Source organism: Balaenoptera physalus, assembly GCF_965194825.1.
Source record: "Balaenoptera physalus genome assembly, chromosome: 18".
Classification (NCBI taxonomy): domain Eukaryota; kingdom Metazoa; phylum Chordata; class Mammalia; order Artiodactyla; family Balaenopteridae; genus Balaenoptera; species Balaenoptera physalus.
This window is the reverse complement of record NC_138899.1, coordinates 63,720,729-63,747,059: the sequence shown is the minus strand read 5'-3', so window position 1 is coordinate 63,747,059 and position 26,331 is coordinate 63,720,729. Positions and strand designations below refer to the sequence as shown.

The following is a 26,331-nucleotide window of genomic DNA, read 5'->3' as shown; positions in this document are numbered from 1 at the left end:
TTTCTCATTCCATGGGTTGGCTTTTCACTTTCATGGGTAACATATAATTTTTATTAGGTGGTATATAATGTTGGGTTCTTTCTTTTTGTGATATTAGCAACCATTGATGAACATTGCCTAGATACATTAATTTGTTAACTGTTGTAAAGTGGTGGTATTTAAATTCTACAATTCCTTCTTTATAAGAATTCTGAGTTTGAAGTTAATGTTCCTTCAGCACATTGAAGATTATCATTTCACTGCCCTGGGGCTTCCATTGCTTTTCAGAAGTCAACTTTGTCATAAATACCTTGAAACATGAATGAACCAGTTGTTGGCAAATTTAGTTTTTATTGTCCCAGAGCTATTGTTTTCTAATTGTATCACCACTCGACAGGCCAATTTTATATCCTTATATAGTCTTCTACCTCCTTCTCCCCAAGTAAAATTTTTACATTTGCTTCAATTAGTGTATTTAGAAAAACAGACTGGGTAGCCCAAGGAACAAGTATATAAATATCTGTATTGTAGAGAATTTTAAAAACAGGCTTATTTAGGTATAGTTTATATATAGTATAATTTGCTCATTGTTAGTATAAAGTTTGATTTTTAGTAAATTTTTCAGTTGTGCAGGCATCACCAAAATCCAGTTTTAGAATACTTCCATCACCCCAAAAAGTTCCTTCCTGTCCTTTTCTGAAATTATTTATTTATTTTTGTTATAGAGAGTCTTAACCTGGAGTTGTCAGAGGCTTTCTGATGGCTCTAAAACCACATGAAATTATATGTAAACAATATGTTCTATAGGGCCTGTGTTTTTAAAAGGGCAAAATTTTAATAAAGTGTCAATTATACAAATGCAGGCTTCTCGTTTTTAGGGTTGACTGGGGATATACAAATTACTGTGTTGAAAAGTTGCATAGGATAGTATGACTATGCTACCAACTGGATGCACATTTAGGTTCATAAATTTTTTTTAATTTTTATGGATTGCTTTTTCTTAAAGTTTAATTTTGTCATACACATATATAATTCATTTTCATATGGTTCTAAAGTCAAATGTAACCTAGTTTCCTTGAGCTCTCTACCTTATTTCCTCCCTATTCCCATATATTTATGTGTAAAATAGTTCTATGCAATCTATTTTATGTATTTCTTTCAGTATTTTTTTTTTTTTTTAGAGAAGGCTTTGGGTCTTTTTTTTTTGTTTTTAATTTATTTTTGGCTGCATTGGGTCTTTGTTTCTCCACATGGGCTTTCTCTAGTTGTGGCAAGCGGGGGCTACTCTTCGTTGCGGCACATGGGCTCTAGGTGCGTGGGCTCTAGGTGCGTGGGCTTCCGTACTTGTGGCACGTGGGCTCAGTAGTTGTGGCTTGTGGGCTCTAGAGCACAGGCTCAGTAGTTGTGGCACACGGGCTTAGTTGCTCTGCGGCATGTGGGATCTTCCCAGGCCAGGGCTTGAACCCGTGTCCCCTGCATTGGCAGGTGGATTCTAAACCACTCTGCCACCAGGGAAGCCCTTTCAGTATGTTTTTTGATATTTTAGGTTTATATTTTTGTTATGGTGGTTAGTTAGCTGCTTTATTTAGTCCCTTCTCTTTTAGTTATTATCTACTGCTTCCCTATTTTGTGCATTTTGGAAATTGGTAGTGACCTCTTCTTCGCCTCCTCCTCAGCATCTGATGTAAAATAGATCCTTTTTTTTTTTTTTTTTTTTTTTTTTTTTAGGTAAGAAGTGGATTTATTTAGAGAGAAACACACTCCCCAGACAGAGTGTGGGCCATCTCAGAAGGTGAGAAAGGCTGATCCTTTTTTTAGAAAGGTTTTTTTATAAAAAGGTTTGCTTGTTTATTTATTTATTTTTGTGGCTGTGCTGTGCAGCTTGTGGGACCAGGGACTGAACCGTGCCCTCGGCAGTGAAAGCACTGAGTCCTAAACCACTGGACCGCCAGGGAGTTCCCTTTAAAAGTTTCTAAAAATTGACCTTTATTTTGAGATAATTGTAGAGTCACATGCAATTGTAAAACATAATACAGAGAGACCCTTTACTCAGTTCCCCCAATGGTAACATCTTGCAGCATTATAGTAAAATATTGATATTCATACAGTCAAGATATAAAACATTTCCATCACCACAGGGATCTCTCATGTTGCCATTTTGTAGCCATGGTCACTTCCTCCCATCCTGCCCCCTCCTCAGCCCCTGGCAACCACTAATCTCTTCTTCATTTCTATAATTTTGTTATTCCAAGAAAGTTATATAAATGGAATCATATGGTATATAACCTTTTGGAATTGGCTTTTTTTCTCTTAGCGTAATTCCCTGGAGATTCATCCAAGCTGTCGCTTGTATCAATAGTTTATTCCTTTTTATTGTTGGATAGCATTCCGTGGTATGGATGTACCACAGTTTCTTTAAATTGCGAAGAATGTCTGGGTTCCAGGTTTGGGTTATTATGAATAAAGCTTCTATAAACATTTGGGTACAGGTTTCTTGTGAACATAAGTTTTCATTTTTCTGGAATAAATGTTCAGTAGTTGCTAAGTCCAATGTATTTGCATGTTTATTTTTTTAAGAAATGATTTTCCAGGTATTGTTTTACATTCCCACCAGCAATGTAGGAGTTTCTCCACATCTTCCCCAGCATTTGTGTTGTCTCAGTTATTTAATTTAGCTGTTCTGATAGGTGTGTAGTAATAACTCATTTTGGTTTTAATTTGCATTTCCCTAATAGCTAATAATATTGAACATCTTTTCATATACTTATTTGCCATCTGTATGTCCTCTGATGAAATGTCTCTTCATTTCTTTGGCCTGTTTTCTAATTTAATTGATTGTGTATTTTAAGTTTGAGTAAGAGTTCTCTGTATATTCCAGATACCAGTCCTTTATCATATATATGTGGTTTGCAGATATTTTTTTTCTGTCTCTAGCTTGTTTTTTCATCCTCTCCACATGGAAGCTTTCTCAGAGCAAAATGTTAACATTTTGATGAGGTCCAGTTTACCAGTTATTCCTTTTGTGGATCATGCTTTTAGGGTCAAGTCTAAGAATTCTTTGCCTAGTTCTAGATCCTAAAGTTTCTTTCTTAATTTTCTTCTAAAAAATTAGTTTATAGTTTTACATTTAAACATGATCCATTTTGTGTTATTTTTTGTGTAAGGTATGAGTCTTAAGTTGAGGTTCATATATTTGTCTATCAATATCTACCTGAACAGCATCATTTGTTGAAGAGTCTAACTTTCCTCCATTGAACTGCTTTCATACCTTTGTCAAAAGTCAGCTGAGCATACTTGTGTAGGTCTGTTTTGTGTTCTCTATTATATTCCATTGATCAGTGTATATATTTCTTCACCAATATCACACAAGTGTTTATTACTGTAGCTATATAATAAATCTTGGAGTTAGATAGACTGATTCCTCCCACTTTTTTTTTTCTCAAAATTGTTTTAGCTATTCTAATTACTTTGGCTTTCTGTATAAACTTTAGTATTACTGGGATTTGAAAGCAATTATGCTAAGTCTATATATCATTGTGAGGAAAATTGACATCAAGTTGAGTCTACCAATCCATGAACACAGTGTGTCTCTCCATTTTTTTTTAGATTCTTGAATTCCTTCATCAGTGTTGTATCATTTTCAACATCTATATCCTGTACATGTATTGTTAGGTTCGTACCTAAGTATTTATTTTTTTGAGAGATTATTAATGATATTGTTTGTATTTTTAATTTTGATGCCCATGTGTTCATTGCTAGTATATTGCTGGAGGAATCAGACTCCCTGCCTTCAGACTATACTACAAAGCTAAAGTAATCAAAACGGTACAGTACTGGCACAAACAGAAATATAGATCAATGAACAGGATAGAAAGCCCAGAAATGAACCCACACACCTATGGTCAATTAATCTTTGACAAAGGAGGCAAAAATATACAATGGAGTAAAGACAGTCTCTTCAATAAGTGGTGCTAGGACTTCCCTGGTGGTCCAGTGGGTAAGTCTCCGCTCTCCCAATGCAGGGGGCCCGGGTTTGATCCCTGGTCAGGAAACTAGATCCTGCATGCATGCCGCAACTAAGAGTCTGCATGCTGCAACTAAGAAGTCCGCATGCCACAACTAAAGATTCTGCACGCCGCAACAAAGATGCTGTATGCTGCAACTAAGACTCAGCACAGCCAAAATAAATAAATAAATATTAAAAAAAAAAGTGGTGCTGGGAAAACTGGACAGCTACATATAAAAGAATGAAATTAGAACATTCTCTGTATTTTTAATTTTGATGCCCATGTGTTCATTGCTAGTCTATAGACATGCAAATTGATTTTTATATTTTTATCTTGTATCCTGTGACCTTGTTGAACTCACTTATCAGATCTACCATATGTGTGTGTGTATATATATCTGACGTCCAGAGGCATCTGTCTTGTCTTTTCTCTTCTCTTTTCTTTCTTTTTTTCTTTTTCTTTTTTTTGAAATCCATTAGTCTTTCTAATATATCATGGTATTGGTTTTTCTGGGTTGATTTCCCAGGTACAGTGTGTGCTTTTTCAGTATTTTATTTCAAGTCTTCTAATTTCAGGATATTTTTCCCTTTAATTATTATCTTTATTGTCACTTTAATTCTAATAATTTTCACCTTCATTTCTTTTTGATTAAATTTTTAGTTCTTTGCACATTCTGTATCTCTTAAGCATTACCTGTTGTGTTGTGTGATTGTTCTTGGTTAGGTTTCCTTTCTGAAATATTTTTTTATTTTATTTCAAATTCTTTCTTGATTTCTAGTACCTCATTACTGAGTTTTTCTAATTCTGATTATAATGTTCTTTCACATCTTCTATCATTCTCTAGGATATAATTTTTACATGTTTTGTTGGTACAGCTTTTTGGTAGTCTTTTCATGCATCATTCTGCTCCTTGTGTCTTATGGCATAGAATTTGACCCCAATCCTTTTATATTGTACACTTTATAATAGGTTTTCCTGAACTCTTTGGAGTGAGTGGTGGGTCAGGATAGCTTTTCTAGCTTTACCACTCTAGACCCCCTTCTTCTGTTTTTTTTTTTTTAAGTGATTAAATAAAAATATATATATATATATATTTATTTATTTATTTATCTTCCTATTTTCTGAGATCTGGCTCTTGTTTCACTAACCCACTTTTATCTGGATCCTCTCTTTACTTTGCCCCAATTGCGCATGTCTTGATCACTTGGAATTCTTTTTTTGTTTGTTTGTTTATAAATTTATTTATTTTTTCATTTATTTAATTTTTGGCTGCATTGGGTCTTCACTGCTGCACGCGGGTTTTCTCTAGTTGCTGAGAGCGGGGGCTACTCTTTGTTGCAGTGAGCAGGCTTTTCTTTGTGGCAGCTTCTCTTGTTGCGGAGCACGGGCTCTAGGCGCACGGGCTTCAGTAGTTGTGGCTCGTGGGTGCTACAGCGCAGGCTCAGTAGTTGTGGCGCATGGGCTTACTTGCTCCACGGCATGTGGGATCTTCCAGGACCAGGGCTCGAACCCATGTCCCCTGCATTGGCAGGCAGATTCTTAACCCCTGCGCCACCAGGGAAGCCCAGATCACTTGGAATTCTTTTCCTGGAAATTTCTTTTCAGTTATAGGGCTTTTTCCAGGTAGGGGGACTTCAGCCCCTTGTTTTTGAGTCTACTCTCGTCATATTTTACAATGTTAGCACGTGCAGAAGATCCCTTCCATTTGCAGATATTCTCAAATTGCCTTCTAAACTCTAGCGATTCATGATTTGGGGTTCTGCTCCCCTCAAGTCCTTCAGTTACCCAGTTACTTCTGCTCTTCTGTTTCCTTCTGCAGATATGCTGAGACCATGTGAGTCCTATAGTTGGTGATTTAACCAGATCCTTCTTGTATTTGAGAATTCGTGGGGTTACCTTGTCACCCAATCTTGTAGATTTTATCCATGGGGTTTTGATTTGGCTGTCCTGGTAACTTTTTTTTTTGGCCGTGTGGCTTGTGGGATCTTATTTCCCCTACCAGGGATCGAACCTGCACTCCCTGCATTGGAAGCACAGAGTCTTAACCGCTAGATCGCCAGGGAAGTCCCATCGAGAGATTTTATTCAGGAGAATGGCAACACAGGTTTGCATTAAAAAAAAGAATGCTCTGGCTGCATTGTGGAAAACTGATTCAGTGCATAGGAGGAGACTAGTTAGGAGACTAGTAGTGATCCGGGTGACATGTGACATGATGTTGGCTTAGTCTAGGATAGTAGCAATAAAGCTAGAAGGTTTGAATCCTATTTTGGTGACTCCATTAGATGTCAGAGAATGAGAGAGTGAGTAGACATGGATTATCTCCCAGGATGTGGGTTCTTGCAACTGTTTGGATGGTTGCACTGTTTCCTAATATTGGGAATATTCATGGAATTGTAGGGGGTGTTTTTTTTGGGAGGGGAAGATGGGGGAGCAGGTGTGATACTTATAAGTAGCTGAGTTTGAGGCCTTACAATGATCTGTCCTCTAATCCTAAGCATACATACGTGCACACATATTTTAATTCTTCAGCAAGCCTTTTCCTGACCCTCTGATCATGTCTCCTGATATAGAACTTTATTATTTACTTTCCTATCTTAACATTTAACAGACTCGTGTTACTGCTTATTATTACCATCTTTTTCCCTAGAACAGCTGCTGGCAAACTTTTTCTTAAAAGGAGAGAGAGTAAATATTGTAGGCTTTGTGGGCCAAGAGACAAAAATTAAGTTAATGTAGACACTTAATATCATTTATAATGTAACCACTTAAAAATATACGAACTATTCCTGTGGGGCCTTGCAAAAATAGACAACTTGCCAGAATTGGCCCATAGGCTGCAGTTTGCTCACCACGGTACTAGACTGTAATTGCTATACTTGCCTCCTAGTTGCAGGCATATTGCCCTGGAGCATTTTGGTTGAATTTAGTAAATTTTTGTCAAATGAGTGAATATTATACTTACAGATTTGAAGCCCAGGCGAGAGAGCTGAATAAAGATAGATATTTGGGAGTGGTCTTCAAACAGTAATTGAAGACATAAGAGTAGATGAGATCACTTGGGAAGAATGTAAGGGAGGAGAGGCCCTAAGAAGAAGCCTTTTTCTGTAACTTAGAGAGGAGAATGAGTGATGACTAACTCAAAGGTACTTGTATCATAGATCGTAGTTAGTACCTGTTGCTAACTGACCTAAGCCATTTGGCCATTTACACTCATAGGTTCTTTTGGATGAATAGGAGGCCTTTAACTATATAGGTAGGTGAGGGCAATAGGTGGTTTTCCTTAGAAATTTTACTATCAGTGAGTTACGTTATTTTTTTTCTTTTTTCTTTTTTTTTTCTTTCTTTTTGGCCGCTCTGCGTGGCTTGTGGGATCTTAATTCCCCAACCAAGGATTGAACCTAGGCCCTTGGTAGTGAAAGTGCTGAGTCCTAACCACTGGACCGCCAGGGAATTCCCAGTGAGTTATATTATAATAAAATAATAAAACAAGCCTTAGACAGAATTTGCTACCCATACAAACATGTATTAGCAAGCAGTCACAAAAAGTCATATAGCTTGTTTTATGGGTTTAGCTCTTTTAGACTCTACTACCTTGTAATAAAACTTCAACTCTAAGCAGATACCAGAAAGATCTAACTAGGATTAGCAGACAGAATCCTCCAAGATGGGGTGGGACACAGGATCAAGAGGAAGCTTAGACTCAGAAACTTCTCTGAAGACAGATTGCAGGGCTTGTCAGATTCTTAAACCTCAAACAGGTAAGAATCAAGATACTTGTACAGTATTTCTAGTTAATCCATATATCTTGAACAATTCCAGTTCAGCAATATAAAATTATTTCCAACATCTCTTATGCTAATTAACAAACACATGTCTAAATTCAGATGTTGATATTCGAAACACTTACTAATTGGGAGCTAACCTCTGATTTGGCACTTCATATGCTAACTAACCCCCTGTGAAGTGTGGATTCCTAATTTAGAGTACTTCAGAAGTTAACTCATCACTTCTATCCAGGCTGAAGTAGTATTTTAATGGAAATTACAGTGTAGCAGAAACTTGATCATATTTTGGGGGGGATAGGCTGCCTGGGTCTTTTTGTTGTGTACTATCTTATAACAATTTGTAAACAATTAAATGTAGTAGTTATTGCAATGAAAATACTTTTTCTTCTCAGCTCTAGTAACAATTGGATTAGATGTTTATACAGGCAAATTTTGACAATTGGTGCAATTCTAATCTTCAAGTGAATAAAGACAGCTTTCTTTACAGAGTGATCAAGTAACACTTCATTAATATTGGTATTTGATTGCTCAATATTTATTACAGTTTGTATGATTAATTTATACATAAAGCGTTCTCTGTATTGATAGTGTTGAAGCCTAAATGCAGAAACATATTAAATATAGAATTAGATTCAGGGCTCTTTCTTTGTACTGTTGAACCCTATTAGTGATAATAGTTTTATCAGTGCATCATTCCATCACATTAAATAAATGTTACTAATTTGAATTTTGTTAGGCAGTTTTGTTTATATTTAATATATATCTATATTTAAGCACGAGTTTATATCTAGGTTAATATTTTAATATATTTAACAAAGTTTGTAATTTGGGTTCCATGGGATATTTTTTCCCTGCAAAGAGATTAATTTATCACTGCAGTTTAAGAAAACTTGACAGAGGTACCATAACAAAAGAATCATTAAATAAAATAATAGCATACTGCATCTAGCCGTATACTAAAATAATAATATACCATGACATGTAGCCTTTATTCTGAAAATGTAGCCATTTATCATATTTGTATATGTAATAAAGTAATCCATTATATCACTATGTCAAGGGGAGAAGGGATAGCTAGTCATTTCACTAATTCCTGTTAAGACATTCCTGATAGAGACTCTTAGTAAATTGTAGAAGGATACTTCTTTATCTTTTGATACAAAATATCTATCCCAAATTTATTTTCATTTTTATGCGATTTTAAGGCCATGACAGTGAGGCATTTACTTTTTTAAAACATGAATCGTTTGCAATAGAATACATTAGTTGCAAGAGAGGCCGCGATAATGAGAGGCCCGCGCACCGCGATGAAGAGTGGCCCCCACTTGCCGCAACTAGAAAAAGCCCTCGCACAGAGACGAAGACCCAACACAGCCATAAATAAAATAAAAATAAAAACCCAAAGTTTAAAAAAAAAAAAAGAATACATTAGTTGCAAGCATCAAAAATCAGCTCTGGCTGACTTAAGAGCAAAACCATAATTTATTAGAAGAATATGAGGTAGTTCAAAGAATGAGTTACAGACACCAGGTAACTAGGAACATAGCAAGTTCAGGATATAGGCATGGTTCACTACCTTGTCCAAATGCTTCCTTTGGAAATTAATACGCTTTTTTTTTTTCTTTCCATTTTGCTCTAGGTTTAGAGTTATAGGGGAGAGTTCTGCTGGCTGAGTTTAAGCTCATGCCCTATTTTTGCTAGGAGAAAGTGAGATGCTTTAATAGATGGTTCCATCAAGACTGTACACAATAGAGAATATATAATTCCCCATAGAAACCTGGGTGCAGTTAGGAAACGGGGATGGATCCTAGGCAGCCAAGGTCTACCTCCCACTCCCCACAAAACTAACCAACAGATATCCAGTAAAATGGACAGGAGTTTTGGCTTTTTAACCTCCTGTAGTTCATCATTTAAAGTCTAAAACTGATTAATCCTTAATCTTTAAAAATAGAATCTTAAACAAATTTAAATCTTAAATGCCAGAGACCTTAATTTATGTACTAGCAGTATCAATATTTAGATACTTATGAAATTTTTGTTTTTCTTTTTAGACAATGCGAAGACACAGAAATGAAGTGACAGTTGAACTGCGAAAGGTAAGAGTGGTTTGTGTTTAATAAAAAATAATTAGATTTTTTCTGATGTTAAAATTTTGTATAACTTGAATAATGAAAATACTACGGCAAATTAATGGGCATCCCTAAAACTACACAGCATAAAAATATATCATTAAATAATTTATAATGGTATACATTTATAGAAGCTTCCATTTATTGAGTTACCAAGCACTGTGTGAAGTACTTTACCACTGTCATTGAAATTCTCACAACATCTGATGAAGTTGCTATTGTTTTTTCTTAACCTCTTTCTATGTGGGCTGTGTGCTAGACAGAATTCCTCCACCTTCCTCATGTAGAAGTTCCATGTCCTTGTTAAAGACACTTTAGAAAAATAAAGTAGAATAATCTTATATCTTACCAATTGAATGCAACTGCTGTTAAAATTTATTTTATTTTCTTCCATTATTTTTGAATTACCTTCATTAGATTGTGTTTTCATGCAAGCAGATTTTATTTTAAGCAAATTTTAATTACCAATTAACAAAGTACACATAATAAATTCTGTCTATATACATGTACATTAAAAAAAATAGATTTGAAACTTACTTCTAAATCTTTGTGTTTGTCTTAGATTAGATTTTCTTGATCTAATTCACTCCTAAAACTCATATATTAAATTATCATCTTGAAACTTTTCAGTTTTAGAAAGAAAGAAGGTCTTGATTCTGAGAGTACACACTCTCTCAGTGAGTCACTAGAATCAAATGGACCTGTGCATTTATTTACTCAATAAGTATTATCGTACCCACTTTGTGTTATTTTTACTCAGCATCGATCTTATGCTCCTTGGTATAGTATATAGTTCCTGAGATCCATTCTCCTGTACCCCCTCTGCTCCATTTTTTATTAAATTTGAAAAATACTTGCTAATCCCATGTTCTTTCAACTCCTTAACTTCATGGATACTTACAGATTAACATCAGTGCAAGTTTTTTCAGCTCCTTGGGTCATTTGGACCAGAGAAGTAAACTAAGCCTTAGCTTAATAAAGTAAGGTGAGCTCCTTGCCAGTCGTAACACTTTGGACTTAGCTTCTTTTTCTTTTCTTTTTAACTTTTTATTAACATATAACACACCTACAGAAAAGTCAACACAACTTAAGTGTACAGCTTGATGAATTTTCACAAAGTGAACATATCTGTGTAACCAGCTCCTAGATCAAGAAAGAAACACTACCTGTATCCCAAGGCCCCTTCACAGTTTCTGCTTTCCCCCAAAGGCAACCATTATCCTGATTTCTAACATTATAGATTATTTTACATATTTTGCATATTTTGAACTTTATATAAATAGAATGGTGTGTATCCTTTTGTATCTGGTTTCTCATTCATCATGTAAAGATCATTCTCTGTAATCGAGCTGATAGGAATAAAATTGGAATTAAGTAATCATTTATTGTTATCTCTTCACATTACACCAGCTCTCCCCAAATGTGAACCTTCACTTTCCCTTAACTTTTCATGCTTGGAATACAATTCTGAGACTTTTGTATTGGTCTTAGTATTACTCAGAATCCTCTCCTGTTTTAAGCTTTTTTGCCCTTCTGATATGCTTATAAATCTAAGCTATTCACTTATATTTATATTTGGTGATTTGTTCCTTTTATAGTTGTGCTGCCCTCTATTTAATTTATAGAATTAAAATTTCTTGCTTATCAGAGTACATCTTTTTAAATACTCACTGTGGTTTCTTTAGAGACAGCTTTCTTATCTCTTCTTTTTTTTCCTTCTGGATAACATTATTTCCTTTCCAATTACTATGATTAATTCCTGAAAAATCCTTGTAGGAGGATCAAAATGAAATTAACTGAAGAAATCTCAAGCAGTTCCTTATTTCACATTTCAGAATTCCCTAAGTAAGCAGCAGAAAGTGACCCTTTCCTGAAACAAAGCCTATACTTCAAAGCTTACTTGATTTTGATATAATTCTCCAGAGGTGTGTAGAGCCCTTCAAAAGAAGATTCCTCCACTCTTTATGGTCAGAGTGTCTGCCTCTGATTTCAGCCTTGCTGTCTCTATTGCTCCATTGAGGAGACGGTCACAGCATTGTTATTACTGACACTGAGATTCTTGAAAATACAAGAAAGAGAGCTAGTTCCCAGTTTCTTAGATGAGCTCTACACACTTCTGTTAGATGGTAAGCTTCTAAAGTGAAGGTAGTAACCACACTCCCCCACCCAGCCCCGACCCCCAACCCCAGTACTCCCAGGTCTCTCTCCTAGCCCATCCCAAAATGCCCAGTCAAATTCTGGACATGTAGTTGGTACTCATTACATGCTCATGTTCAAGAATTTAATTGAATTATGATATCTTAAATTTTTACTTAAATTTAAATCATTTATTGAAGCTTTAAGAAAAACACTTTAGATATAGAACAGTGCTCAGAAGCACTGATCTGTGACAAGTCAAGGAGCTTGTGTCAAAATGTTAAACAAGACACTGCTTCCTTTACCATGAAAGTCTTTCTGCCTAAATAAATGAATAATGGGACTAAATGGTGTGTTCATTTTCACAGTTGATTACTAGCTCAAGTTCCTTATCTTGTAGCAAACCTACAACAAATAGTTCGAGAACGTTTAGCCAGTGACCATACTTTGAATAACACTGATACTGATGTATAAAAATTGAGGGTGAAATCTAGTTATTAATATGTAGTGCTTTACTGGCCTCAGACTCTTTTTGTTTGAACTCTTTTGTTTTCTTTTGTCTCCTTGATCTCTTGCTTTCTTATTTAATTAGGCCCTTATGCATCAACATTTACACAGAAGTCTGTATTTCTGTTTTGTATCATGTTGTAAACAGAGTTACATAGGAATTAAATAACTTGTGTAAAGTCACACAGCTGAAAAATGGCAGAGCTGAGCTTTTAACCATTGCTATAATGCCTCTCAATGTAAATGTTTAAGTGAATAATGCCTTATAAATTGAAAATTGATCCAAAACCTGTCACTGGCATTTATAACTTTGGCACATTGTATTAAACTTGATATAATCTTCTCTTGGTGATTGATCAGTCAGATATGCCATAGTACTTTACTATCATTGGATCTGGGATCAGGGCAGGTTGAGTTCTTACATAAAGAAAAACACCACCAAAATGCCCATTGGACTGATCAGATCCAGTACTTGTTTTAGTTGTCTGACTTAAGTAAAATATCTCCTTTTTAAAATAGCCTAAATCCCCCATATTAACAAGCTAAAGAGGAAGCGTCATATGGTCATATCAATTGATGCTGAAAAAGCATTTGACACCCCATTCCTGATAAAACTCAACAAATTAGATGTAGAAGGGGATTACCTGGACTTGATAAACAGCATCTACAAAAAAACCCATGCTAACATCATACTTAATGGTGAAAGATTAAATGCTTTCCCCCTAAGATCTGGGAACAAGACATGGATGTCCATTCTCACCACTCTTATTTATTGTAGTGCTGGAAGTTCTAGCCAGTGCTGTAAGTCAAGAAAAAGAAATAAAAGACATAATTTGGAACAGAAGAAATAAAACTCTCCCTATTTCTAGATGACATGATTATCTATGTAAAAGATGCTGAAGAATCTACAAAAAGGTTTCTAGAACTAATAAGTGAGTTTGGCAAGGTCACGGAGAACAAGATCACACATAAAAGTTAATTACTTATATATGCTAACAGTGAGCTTGCAGAAACCAAAATTAAAAGCACAGTGCCATTTATAAGCACTCCAAAGAACATAAAATACCTTGATATACATTAAGAAAACATGTATAGGATCTGTATGCTGAATATTATAAAATGCTGATGAAAGAAATCAAATAAGACTTAAGTAAATGGAGAGGCATATACTGTGGTCATTGACTTAGTAAAGATGCCTGTTCTCAAATTTATCTGTTGTTATCAAACTCTCTCCAAGGTTTTTTTGTAGACATAGACAAGCTTATTCTAAAACGTACATGGAAAGGCACAAGCTCTAGAGGAGCTAAAATAATCCTGATAAAGAGTAAAATAGGAGCAGTTGCTCTACCCAATATTAAGACTAATAGAATAGCTACAGTAATGAATACTGTGTGGTATTGGCAGAAGGATAGACATCAGTGGAACAGAGATAGAGCCCAGAGATCAACCTGTACAAAAACACCTAACTAATTTTTGGCAGAGGTGCAAAACTAATTTAATGGACGAAGGATAGCATTTTAAACAAATGGTACAGTACTAGAACAATTGGACATCCATAGGCAAAAAGAAAAGAAAAAGAACCTCAATCTAAATCTCACACCTTATACAAAAACACAAAGTGGATCCTAGGTGTAAAAGTAAAGCATAAAGCTTTTAGAAACAAAAAATTGGAGGAAAATCATCATGATCTAGAACCAGGCAAAGAGTTCTTATACTTCACCACAAAATCATAATCCATAAAAGGAAAATCGGATGTTAACAAATTTAAAAATTTTGCTCTGTGAAAGCCCATGTGAATAGGATGAAAATACAAGCTAGAGACTGGAAGAAAACCGCATATCCATTACAGGACTGGTATCTAGCATATGTAATGAACTCTTAAAGCTCAGTAGTAAAAAAAAACCCCAGACAATCCAATTAGAGAATGGGCAAAAGATATGAAGAGACATTTCATTAAAGGAGATATACCAACAGCAATCATGCTGCTGCTGCTGATGATTAATGCATCATTAGCCATCAGGGAAATACGGACTAAGACAAACTAAAAGCCTGTATCAGAGTGGCTAAAATAAAAAAATAGTGATAATACCAGATGCTGGTGGGGATACAGAGAAACTGGATCACTCATACATTGCTGGTGGGAATGTAAAATGGTACAGACACTCTGGAAAACATGCAAACTACTGATAGAAGCAGCAGCTTGCATGAATTTCTAGAGAATTATGCTGGGCAAAAAAAGCCCATCACAAAAAGATTATATACTGTATGATTCCATTCATAGAATATTTTTGAAATGATAAAATTTTGGAGATGGAGGACAGATGAGTGGTTATTGGGGGTTGGTAGCGGCCAGGAGGTGAGAGGGCATTTTCTGGTTTTGGAACTGTTCAGTATCTTGACTATAATGGTGGATACAAGAACATATACAGGTGATAAAATTGTATAGAACTAAATACACATAAACACACATACAGTGAATGCAAGTAAGACAGAAAATCTGAATGAAATCAGTGGATTGTATCAATGTCAGTGTCCTGGTTGTGATGTTTTACTATAGTTTTGCAAAGTGTTACCATTGGGGAAACCTGGGCAAAGTGTACGAGGGATTTCTGCAATATTTCTTACAACTGCATGCAGATTTACAATTATCTCAATAGAAGTTTCAATTAAAAAACCCTGAATTAGTAAATTAGAATCCGTTTGAAAAGAAGAAAAGCAGCCGTTTGTTAAGATCAGTTAAGTGATTCTGCAGGAACAATAATTTGTGTTAGGTTGTCAGATTTTTACCTGATTGATGAACAAGTAATGTTGTTTTTTTTGGTTTTTTTTTTCCTCCAATTTTCAGTTGAGGTATAACACACTGAGCAGAGTGCCCAAAATATAAACATAATATATAAAACTCCTGGGTGAATATTCATGTAACCACCCAGCAGTAGTGTCACTTCATAAATGTTTATATTGAGGGGAAGATCTATCTTGTGAGCATTTTTTTTCTACCTCTATAGAAGCATTTAGATGCAACCAGAGTTGGACTACATCTTAAAAAAAGCAAGCAGTAGAATATATTTAAGAAACAGTCTCTGTAGCCACCACAGTCTCAGCTCTGCAGTCTCTGGGTTCAAATCTTTACTGATATTTCCCAGGTATATAATTTAGTTTAGCCAGGTTCTCTGTGTCCCCATTTATTCATCTGTAAAATAAAGATTTAAGTTTTACAGGACTAGCACTAGATAAAGATTTAAAACGATGAGGGAATTGCTGGGTAAAAACAAATTTAATTACTTATTTAAGTTTGAAGTGTGGCTCATAAATAATTATCTGTCCTTCATCACATATGTAAGAAGTGACTGCTGACTTGTTCCATATATTTAGGTGTGGGATTGCAAACTACTTTTTCAAGATGGAATGAAAAAGAAGAACTTTATATAGAGATTAATAACAGAATTTGTTAAGTCAAAAAATATTAGGTCAAGTCATAAGAAATTGCCTGTAATTAAGCTTTTTGATCTGCAAAGTGGCAATTCCATGTGGTTCAACCAAATGTCAGAAAACAGAAGATCTAAAAAGTATTAAATACATACATGGGATAATAGATTAATAATGGATTTCTAAAGGAACTTTAAAATGGATGTAATCTGTGTGTATGTGTTTGGAGAAAAGGTAGGTGTTGAAACTAAGCCAGTTTCCATATCCTCTGAGGTCCCCTCCCACTTGACAAAAGAAAAAGATACCTTTTATAGGTGCTGAATTTATAGTACAATCTCTAAGAGGGTAAAAATCTCTAGGTGACAAGCAAAAGGACAGTTTAAGTTACTGGTTTTGGTGACGCCTCCTTTAATGGTTAATCACATCACCAGAAACCTGCCCAGAGACTGATTACCTTAACTTGGGTTGTACATATTTTCTTGCCGAGAGTGAAGTATGACTTTCGTGCCCTAGGGTGCCCAAAATGGACTGTGTTAGGATGTTTTCAGTTCAAATATGAAGGTTGTTACTTAATTTTTGATAAAAGAAACAACTTACTAAGATGGTATAATAATACTAAACTTGTGTATGCCCAAATATATGTAAGCCAAAATTGACAAAATTACAAGGAGAAATTTGTCAAAGACATAATCATTGTGGGAGAACTTTTGTCAACAGTAAACACACTAGTTAACAGGAGATAGAAAGGTAAATAGCTTAATATGTGAATATTATCTAATAAACACATATAAACCCCATGCATATTTGAAAATTGGTTTTGTGATAGTATAAAGCCATAGTTGCTACCCTGTGCAGTGAGGTACCATGGGGCTCCGTAGTGAATCAAAGGAATACCTTGGGATATTCTAAATTTTTGTGAGAAACATAGTGACACTTAACATTTCAGATACCACAGAATCATTAGATCTTGAAATAGTTCACAATTTAAACATTAGATTGCACTGTGTTTTTTTTCAATCACATATTTTGTCTGAGTGAAATAAAATTATTTTCTTTTAACTTCTATGTTTTTCCCCCCAAATTACTATTGAGTTGTTTGGACCTAACCACCTGATAAAGGAAACTGTGGGGTACTTCCTTTGGCCTACACTTAGGCAGATAGACTGAGAAAGTTCTGGAAACTCTGGTATAAAGTAAATGTCAGCTAATTTCAGTGTTGTTCAGACTTTGTTCTCTGATCACAAAACAATTAAATGAGAAATCAGTGAATGAGATAGTTACAAAAACCTCATAATTGTGGGGAAAAAATAAGCACTTCTAAATACCTTGGGCATCAAGAAATCCTAATGGAAATTAGTTAATACCAAGGTATGAACAATAGGAAGATGCTACATGTCAGAACCTGTGCAATACAGTTGAAGTGTTACTTTACAAGAGAAGTTTATTGCAAGTAGAGAATAAAAAAATAGGAATTTAAGGGACTTACCTGGTGGCGCAATGGTTAAGAATCTGCCTGCCAGTGCAGGGGATACAGGTTCAAGCCCTGGTCCGGGAAGATCCCACATGCTGTGGAGCAACTAAGCCCGTGTGCCACAGCTACTGAGCCTGTGTGCTACAATTACTGAAGCCCGTGCACCTAGAGCCCGTGCTCCGCAACAAGAGAAGCCACTGCAATGAGAAGCCCACCCACTGCAATGAAGAGTAGCCTCCGCTCGACACAACTAGAGAAAGCCCGCACACAGCAACAAAGACCCAACGCAGCCAAAAATAAATAAATAATTTAAAAAAAAAATACACCCATCACTCAGCACCCAGCTTCCTTGATTCTTAGCATTTTCCCATATTTGCCTTATTCTCACTTTCTCTCTGATATATGTGTGTGTGTGTGTGTGTGTGTGTGTGTGTATGTGTGTGTGTGTATATATATGTGTGTGTGTGTATATATATATATATATATATACACACACATATATATATATATATAGTGGCGTGATGCCCCCTTACACCCTTAATACATCGTTAATACATCAGTTCATACACCTTTTAACGTAACCACAGTGTGTTTGTCAAGTTCACATAGATAAATTTCTACTATCCAATCCTTAGGCCCCCACTCATAGCTTGCTAGTTTTTCCCAATAATGTCCTTTATAAACCCAAGATCCAGTCCAGGATTAGACATTGCAGTTAGTTGTCATGTTTCTTAAGTCTCGTTCGATCCAGTAGTTCTTCAGTCTTTATCTTTTATGACAGTGTATTTGAAGAGTACAGACTGGTTTTTTAATAGAATGGCAGATTTGGGTTTGTCTGACTTTTCTCAGGTGGTTGTTATTACTACTACTACCACTACTATTATTGTTATTATTTTGGTCAGAAGTACCACCAAGGTGATATTGTTTTCTTAGTACATCAGACCAGAAGGCATACCATGTTGATTTTTCCTTTACTCTTTTTTTTTTTTAATGTATTTGAAATTTTTTTTCTTTTTAATTTTTATTGGAGTGTAGTTGATTTACAATGTTGTGTTAGTTTCAGGTGTACAGCAAAGTGAATCAGCTATACATATACATATATCCACTCTTTTAGATTCTTTCCCATATAGGCCATTACAGGGTATTGAGTAGAGTTCCCTGTGTTATACAGATTCTTCCTTTACTCTTTTTTTTTTTTTAATGTCACCGTTTTAAAAAAATTTATTTATTTATTTATTTATTGTTTGGCTGCATTGGGTCTTTGTTGCTGTGCACGGGCTTTCTCTAGTTGCGGTGAGCGGGAGCTACTCTTTGTTGCGGTGCGCAGGCTTCTCGTTGCGGTGGCTTCTCTTGTGGAGCACGGGCTCTAGGCGCACGGGCTTCGGTAGTTGTAGCACGTGGGCTTAACAGTTGTGGCTCGCGGGCTCTAGAGTGCAGGCTCAGTAGTTGTGGCGCACGGGCTTAGTTGCTCCATGGCATGTGGGATCTTCCCGGACCAGGGCTTGAACCCGTGTCCCCTGCATTAGCGGGTGGATTCTTAACCACTGCGCCACCAGGGAAGCCCTCTTCTTTTTCTCTGGATGATAACCTTTGCCACTTGGTCAAGATGCTATCTGCCAAGTTTTTCCTCTATAAATTAATAAGTATTTTGTGGGGAGCCACTTGGGACTATAAAATGTGAATGCATGGATTTTCATATTTGTGAGTTGCATTAATTTTAAAATAATGTAAAATTAATTATTTGAGTAGTTATTAAAGAAGTATGCTGTGATATAATTTGAAGTTGGTAATCTCTTAAGGATTAACATATACATAAGCATCTGTTTAAACATGCTTACTTGTACATAGCACACAGGTAGATGTCATGCAGATAAGCCAGTAAGCTTCAGATGTCTATTTCTAGTTTTAATTTTCTATTTGATCTGAATTTTAACCTCAATATCAATATCTCATCAATAGCTTTCTATTGTAATCAAACACTTCTGTAAATATTGTTTTGAAGACTAGAAGGTCTTGAAATTTTAAATTGAAAAGAATCTTAGATATCATTTAGTCTTTTATCTAATTTATTTTGACTTAATCCTGTAGACAAACTAAAATCTTAGAGGAAATTTTGGTTTAATCTGTATATTATGTAAAATGGCACAGGTTGCCATTACAAACAGTTGAAATCCCATAAAATGTAGAAGTATTCTGCTGTTACAAAAGCCAGATAGGGGACTTCCCTGGCGGTCCAGTGGTTAACACTCTGCGCTTCCACTGCAGGGGGCACAGGTCCAATCCCTGATTGGGGAACTAAGATCCCACATGCTGTGCTGTGCAGTCAGAAAAAAAAAAGAAAAAGAAAGGTTAAGATGATTAAAAAAACAAAAAAGAAAAGCCAGATAGCAAGAGTTTAAATCTGAGATTATAGCAAATAGATAGCATTTATGCTAATGAATTCCCATTCCCCCCACTCCCAACAAACATACAAACCTTAACATTTTAGAAGTAAACTCTTTTTCATTAAGCTGACTTCTTAATAAATTGCTTCAGGCAACCATTAGCAGTAAGTTGAAGAAAGCTAGCATACTAGTTGAAATATATTTGCTAGACTTTTATAATAATAATAATTTAAATTTAAAAATTTAAATCTTCACTACAGATTAGGAGGCACAGTATTGGTCAAAACAGTTGGTGCTTAATAAATTTTGTGTCTGTGTGTATGAATGCTGGCCTTTAAACCAGTTAATTTTGTTATCAAATCCAGAATGTGGCCTGTCATTGGTTTGCAGTATACACATTTAATTCATATTATCTTTATGTAGAGATTTTGTGTTTGTTTCATACTTGCCTGATAAAATTGAAATAATTTTAGTGGATTTTTCATTAACAGCAGCCTTCACGACTTCTTAGCTATTTATTGGTTGTCTTTCAGAACAAAAGAGATGAACACTTACTGAAAAAAAGAAATGTTCCCCAAGAAGAAAGTTTAGAAGATTCAGATGTTGATGCTGATTTTAAAGCAGTAAGTTACCTTGTTCTTATAAGGTGTTTTAAAAATAATTTTTATAATAACCAGAGAACTTCATTCTCAATCTAAGACCAGTTTTACAATGATAATTAAGGTATATTAACTCTTATCTTTAGTAAATAGATTATTCAATAAATGTAATTTTGCTGTTAAACTCTTTGCTGAACTATCTTTTTTTCTTTTGAAGCAAAATGTAACACTAGAAGCTATATTGCAGGTATGTTATTAATTTAATATTTTCATTTTGAAGTATTTTGAAATTGATTTTTTTTTAATTTCTGAAATTTACATTTGGTGTTGCAGAATGCCACAAGTGATAACCCAGTGGTCCAGTTGAGTGCTGTCCAGGCTGCAAGGTAAGTACTGATTTGTCCAGAGAGAGAATTAGGTGTCACGCCTAGGGTGTCTTAGCTCATAGTCTAGAAGTGGTACATTGTTATTTCTGTTCATAGTTTGAAAATTATAGCAGTTAATTTCTTGTATTTCTTTTTCTAGAAAGCTATTATCCAGTGACAGAAATCCACCAATTGATGACCTAATAAAATCTGGGATTTTACCAATTCTAGTGAAATGTCTAGAAAGGGATGATAAGTAAGTATAGATTTGACTCCCTGTTCACTTTTTTCAGCTAACTGAAAATTTGTGATTATTATTTAACCAGTGGGTTCCATTTGGTTTTGCATTTATCACATTTGTCATTTGTCATGTATTTTAATGTAATTTTCTTATTCTGTGATCATACTCAGTAGACCTAAAGTGCTTCTCTTTCAGTTTATGAAGTGTGTGTATATTTTCTAGGAAAATTTTAGCTTCTGTTTATTGTCTATTCTAACTTATCTCAAATATTTATAGTCTTTATTTGTTAGTTGGTTTTTTTTTAAGTAATATTTTAAAACAACCCAAATAGTGTTTGAGTCACTCTTTGCTTATGAGTCTATATATAGATTAACCTCATGACTTGAGTCAACATGAATGGTTTCCAGAACTGAGTAGCTCTTTCTTACCCTGGGAGTATTCCAGCTGATCTACTGATACTCTGAGAAGTCTTTAACAGAACTCCAACCATGATTAGTTGTCTATCATCATGGTTTTTATTTGTGGTAAATTAAAAATAAGAGGGCAGATTATAATTTTCCAGAATAGAAAGGGAAAAACACCACTTGGTATCTTTTGAGGTACTGGCCCCATTTCTGTTAGTGTTTAGAGAGATCTCGGTGTGCTATATCTTAAACTTCATCAGTTTGAGTTAAGTGGGGAGAATGTAAGTTTCAACTCCAAAATACATTAAAACAAAGGCTAATTTTGCATTTAAGGGACGTTTAGACTTGGGATATTTTGCTAAGTGTTGTCTGTGAGATTTTCAGGTGACTAGATAAAATGGTGGTATATAAATATTTCTACTAAGGGTTTTCATTATTTAAAAATACTTCCTTCTGCTTTGATTATGTGCCACAACATCCCTCCAAAAGCCCATAACACTTTTTTAATACTATCATATATATTTTCTATAACAAGATTTATTTAAGTAAAAATAAGTTTATTTCAATTGTTAAACAAAAGTTCTATTTACCTCTACTTCTAAGGCCCTCTTTTTGTTCTTGATTTGCTTTTCTTTCTTCTTCTTCTTCTCCTTCTTCTCCTTCTTCTCCTTCTTCTCCTTCCTCTCCTTTTTTTTTTTTACTTTTTGGTCTTTGGCATGGGCTCATTTGTGTGGGTGTATCTGTGAAATACAGCATATATACAGAAGAATATGCTAAAATGTATGCAGACCTGTGTAACTACCACCCAAAGTAAAAATAGAAAACTACCACCAGTCAGTGGTCTCGATCTGACCTGGTGAATTTGTCATGGGAAATTGTGTCATAATATAAAAGGCCCATAGACTTTGGAGCCAAACAGACCTTGGTTTAAATCCAGGGTTTGTTGCTGACCAAAACCCAAGTAACATTTGAGCCTCAGATACCTCATCAATAAAATTTAGGTGGTTGTGAGGAATGAAAATAATATAAACAAAACACTATACAATATCAAGCATATAATACGTATTCATTTATTATTTACTTATTGCACTCATTATTTATTTTTTCTCTGTCTTCTCTTTTTTTCAAATGACATCTTAGAAGACTTTCTCTAGCTTTGTAATTGTATTTTTTACGTCTTTATGTTCTCTCATTTAAGGCCCTCATTGTCAGTATTTTGCCAAGCCACCTAGCTTAGTTTAATAACCCTTCTTCTTCTAGTCTGAGACAACATAAACTGTCTCATCATCTTTGATCTTATCATCCCTGTATTTCTCCTCAGCCTCGATACCCTCTTATTTCTTGCCTTTTGCCAAAGTTCATCGTGTAGTTCTTGTCTGCTCCTTCATTTTCTCATCTGTTCCATCTTTTTAACCTCACCGCTTGCTGTATCGCTGACATTTATTCTCCTTAAAGCCTTTTCCTTCTCGGATCTCTCTAACCTTTTGATATTAACAACCTCACTCTCTTTCTCTGATATTTACAGAGTTTCTTCTAAGTCCCTAACCTTTGGCTCCCCTTGGTTTTTGCTCACTACCACCCCCTCCTACCTTGGTATTCTATTTAAAAGAATTTGTGTTTTTCAGCTGTCTATCCTAACAATGTAGATAATTTCTCAACAGATTTTTCCTACATTGGCCTTTAATCTTTTTTATCTATTCTGCATGGACTCCAACAGTGTTTTTTTTACTTCACTTTTCAGTAACACTCTATACTTAGTATGTCTGTAGAATAAATTCCAAGTTCTGAAGCCTGAGATTTGAGTCCTACTCCCCATACCACACACACAAACTTAGGTAACCTACCCTTCCAGTTTCATCCCATGTTATATTTTTGCATACCTTCTTGGCTTTAGCTCTCTTGATCCCTTCATAGTCATCTGTACACATCATGATCATCCCACCCATGATACTTTTATTTGTATTTCCAGCTGTCAGTGCCTTTCTTTCTTTATCCCTCTTTGAAAATCTAGTTCAGTTTTCCCTTTCTTTGTGAGGTCTTCCATCACCATTCCAAATTATAATGATCTCATCCTTTCAGCAAAATTATGTAGCCTTGTAATATCTCTGGTATGTAAAGCAGATGGTGTAGTGGAATCACAGCTCTAAGACCTGTCTAGAGGTTGTGGCAGTGATTCAACTGAGATGATGAGGGCTTCAGCTAACACAGTGATATTAGGGATGGTGCTATAAATATAAGAAATATTTAAGAGGTAAAATTGATATGACCCTATTGATTAGATGTCTGTGGGAGAGGAAGGAGTCAAGGAAAATAATGACTGGCTAAAAGTTGCAACTACCGGACTTCCCTGGTGGTGCAGTGGTTAAGAATCCGCCTGCCAGTGCAGGGGACACGGGTTCGAGCCCTGGTCCTGGAAGATCCCACATGCTGCAGAGCAGCTAAGCCCGTGCACCACAACTACTGAGCCTGCGCTCTAGAGCCCGCGAGCCACAACTACTGAGCCTGTGTGCCACAACAGCTGAAGCCCGAGCGCCTAGGGCCTGTGCTCCACAACAAGAGAAGCCACAGCAATGAGAAGCCTGCACACCACAGCAAAGAGCAGCCCCCGCTCACCGCAACTAGAGAAAGCCCATGCACAGCAATGAAGACCCAACGCAGCCAAAAATAAATAAATTAAAAAAAAAAATGTTGCAACTACCAATGGACATAAAGAAGTAAGTTTATATTGACTGACTTTGAGAGCAAATGAGACATTCAGGTGGAGATAGCCAACAGGCAGTTGGACATAATAAGACAAAATTCAAGGACAAGGTAAAGGATAACCGTATAATCTGCAGGTCATAAATGTAAATGGTAGTTATGTGTCTAAAGATTTTTTATTGTTTTTTACAGTCCTTCATTACAGTTTGAAGCTGCGTGGGCATTAACTAATATAGCATCAGGAACTTCTGCACAGACTCAAGCTGTTGTACAGTCTAGTAAGTAAATTAGTTAATTTAATTCCTTACTTGCTGGACCCTTTTTTTTTTTTTTTTTAAGGGAAGGAAGTGGTGTTTTATTTAAAAATTGTGAATATTATAAGTTACTTATGATAGTTGATATCTTTCCTATAGCTATCATTAATCTATCATTGAATAATTTTAATTGTGGTTACTAAAAAGTGAATAAGAGTTTTACCTTTTTGGGTCAAGACCATCTCCTAATAATAGGGTTTAAATTTTCTATTCCTAATGTCTCCAAGGTGCTGAATAACTTATGTCTTTTAGCTTGTAACATATATTTTTAAAATTTTGCTTACCTCAAGATGGGCTAACTATTATTAGCATGTTGACCCAAACTGTCAATAGCTCTTTGAAAAAAACTGGATGTCACCAGGTAGTCTTAAAGTGTGGGACACTTAACTGACTTCAGATGGTATTTAAGGTGATTCTAGTAGTAAATTCTAGTAGTAAATGATATAGCAATAAGTTACATTGAATCAAGTAGTGAGAATACTATTTTCTTTCACTTTTGTTTTAGATATTTCAGTAATGTCAAAGAGAAGATTTCTAGGTAGATGTTAGATGTAACAAAAAGGGAACAGCAGATTTTAGACTAGGGCTTTCAATAGAGACTAGTAGGTACAATTGAATAACAGTGTTTTGTTTTCATTTTTCATTTTTTGGTTATCTTCTGTGTGTGGTGATTGATACTGGTATTCTATTTACAGAAGTGATGAATAAAATCAGTTAAAATACAAATGTGAGTCGATTCAAACCCTCATACATTGCTGGTGAGAATGTAAAATAGTGCAGCCTCTTTGGAAAACAGTTTATTAAAAGGTTAATCATAGAGTTACCATATGACCCAGCAGTTCCCCTACTACATGGAACCAAGAGATATGAAACCATGTGCACAGAAAGACTTGTACCGAAATGTTTGCAGCAGCATTACTCATATTATTCATAATAGCCCCAAAATGGAAATAACCCCAGTATCCATTAGCTGATGAGTAGGTAAACAAAATGTGGTATACCATTGAATACTATTCAGCAATAAAAAAAAATGAAATACTTATACATGCTATAACATGGATAAACCTCAAAAACATTATTCTAAGTGAAAGAATCCAAACAAAAAACTACATATTATACAAGTTCATTTATATGACGTGTCCAGAAAAGGAAAGTCTGTAGAGACAGAAAACAGTAAATGGTTGCCTAGGGCTGGGGGAGAGAGTAGTAGGACTTCTCTGGGTATGGGATTTCTTTTGGGGGTGATAGAAATGTTGTAAAATTAGATTGTGGTGATGCCGACACAACTCTGTGTAAATACTAAAACCATTGAATTGTACACTTAAACAGATAAATTATATTGCATATAAATTATATCTCAATAAAGCTATTAAAAGTGTGAGTCAGTTTTAATTTAAATGTTAAATAAATAATACAGGTAGTGCAGAGATACAGCTAAAATCCTAGAGGTAGTGCACGATTGACTGAAATTTAAGAAAAAGTGATCTAGCTTATGCTTAGTTTCTACAGGTAATGAATATGATACCAGTGTTTTGGAATTTGAGTTAACACATAAGTTATGTAAAGAGTAAGGATTATAATGATAAATTATCTTGAAATATAGGGTAGGCCTGATATGGGGATAATCATTTCTTTAGTTAATCCCATGTCAGCAATTGGATCATATTGACTAAAGTATTATATTCTAAGGTTACATGTTCAGGGTAGAAATTTTTTTTAATGAATTATAGGAAAAATTTTATGCTGCTGTTTTCTTTTAATTAATAATATAATAGCAACTTCTAGACACTGTCAATAGGTCTGTTACTTGAATACTACTAGGGGAAAACACTAAAATATATTATATTTAGGGTAAAGGTATTTGCCACATTTATTCATTCAGTG

At 35.2% G+C, this 26,331-nt stretch overlaps 1 protein-coding gene across 4 annotated transcripts in view; it reads left to right on the top strand.

Moving 5' to 3' along the window:
* KPNA3 (karyopherin subunit alpha 3) overlaps window positions 1-26,331 on the top strand; it is a 91,210-nt gene that overhangs the window by 41,084 nt on the left and 23,795 nt on the right. For 3 of the 4 annotated variants that reach the window (XM_082434468.1, XM_082434469.1, XM_082434470.1), the window contains 6 exons: window positions 9,823-9,867; window positions 20,358-20,447; window positions 20,641-20,670; window positions 20,757-20,809; window positions 20,949-21,044; window positions 24,326-24,411. In XM_082434468.1, coding sequence (XP_082290594.1) covers window positions 9,823-9,867; window positions 20,358-20,447; window positions 20,641-20,670; window positions 20,757-20,809; window positions 20,949-21,044; window positions 24,326-24,411 — 400 coding nt within the window. Of the gene's footprint in view, window positions 1-1,748; window positions 1,772-9,822; window positions 9,868-20,357; window positions 20,448-20,640; window positions 20,671-20,756; window positions 20,810-20,948; window positions 21,045-24,325; window positions 24,412-26,331 lie in introns of those variants that run through there. The other variant, XM_082434471.1, reaches the window with a different exon arrangement.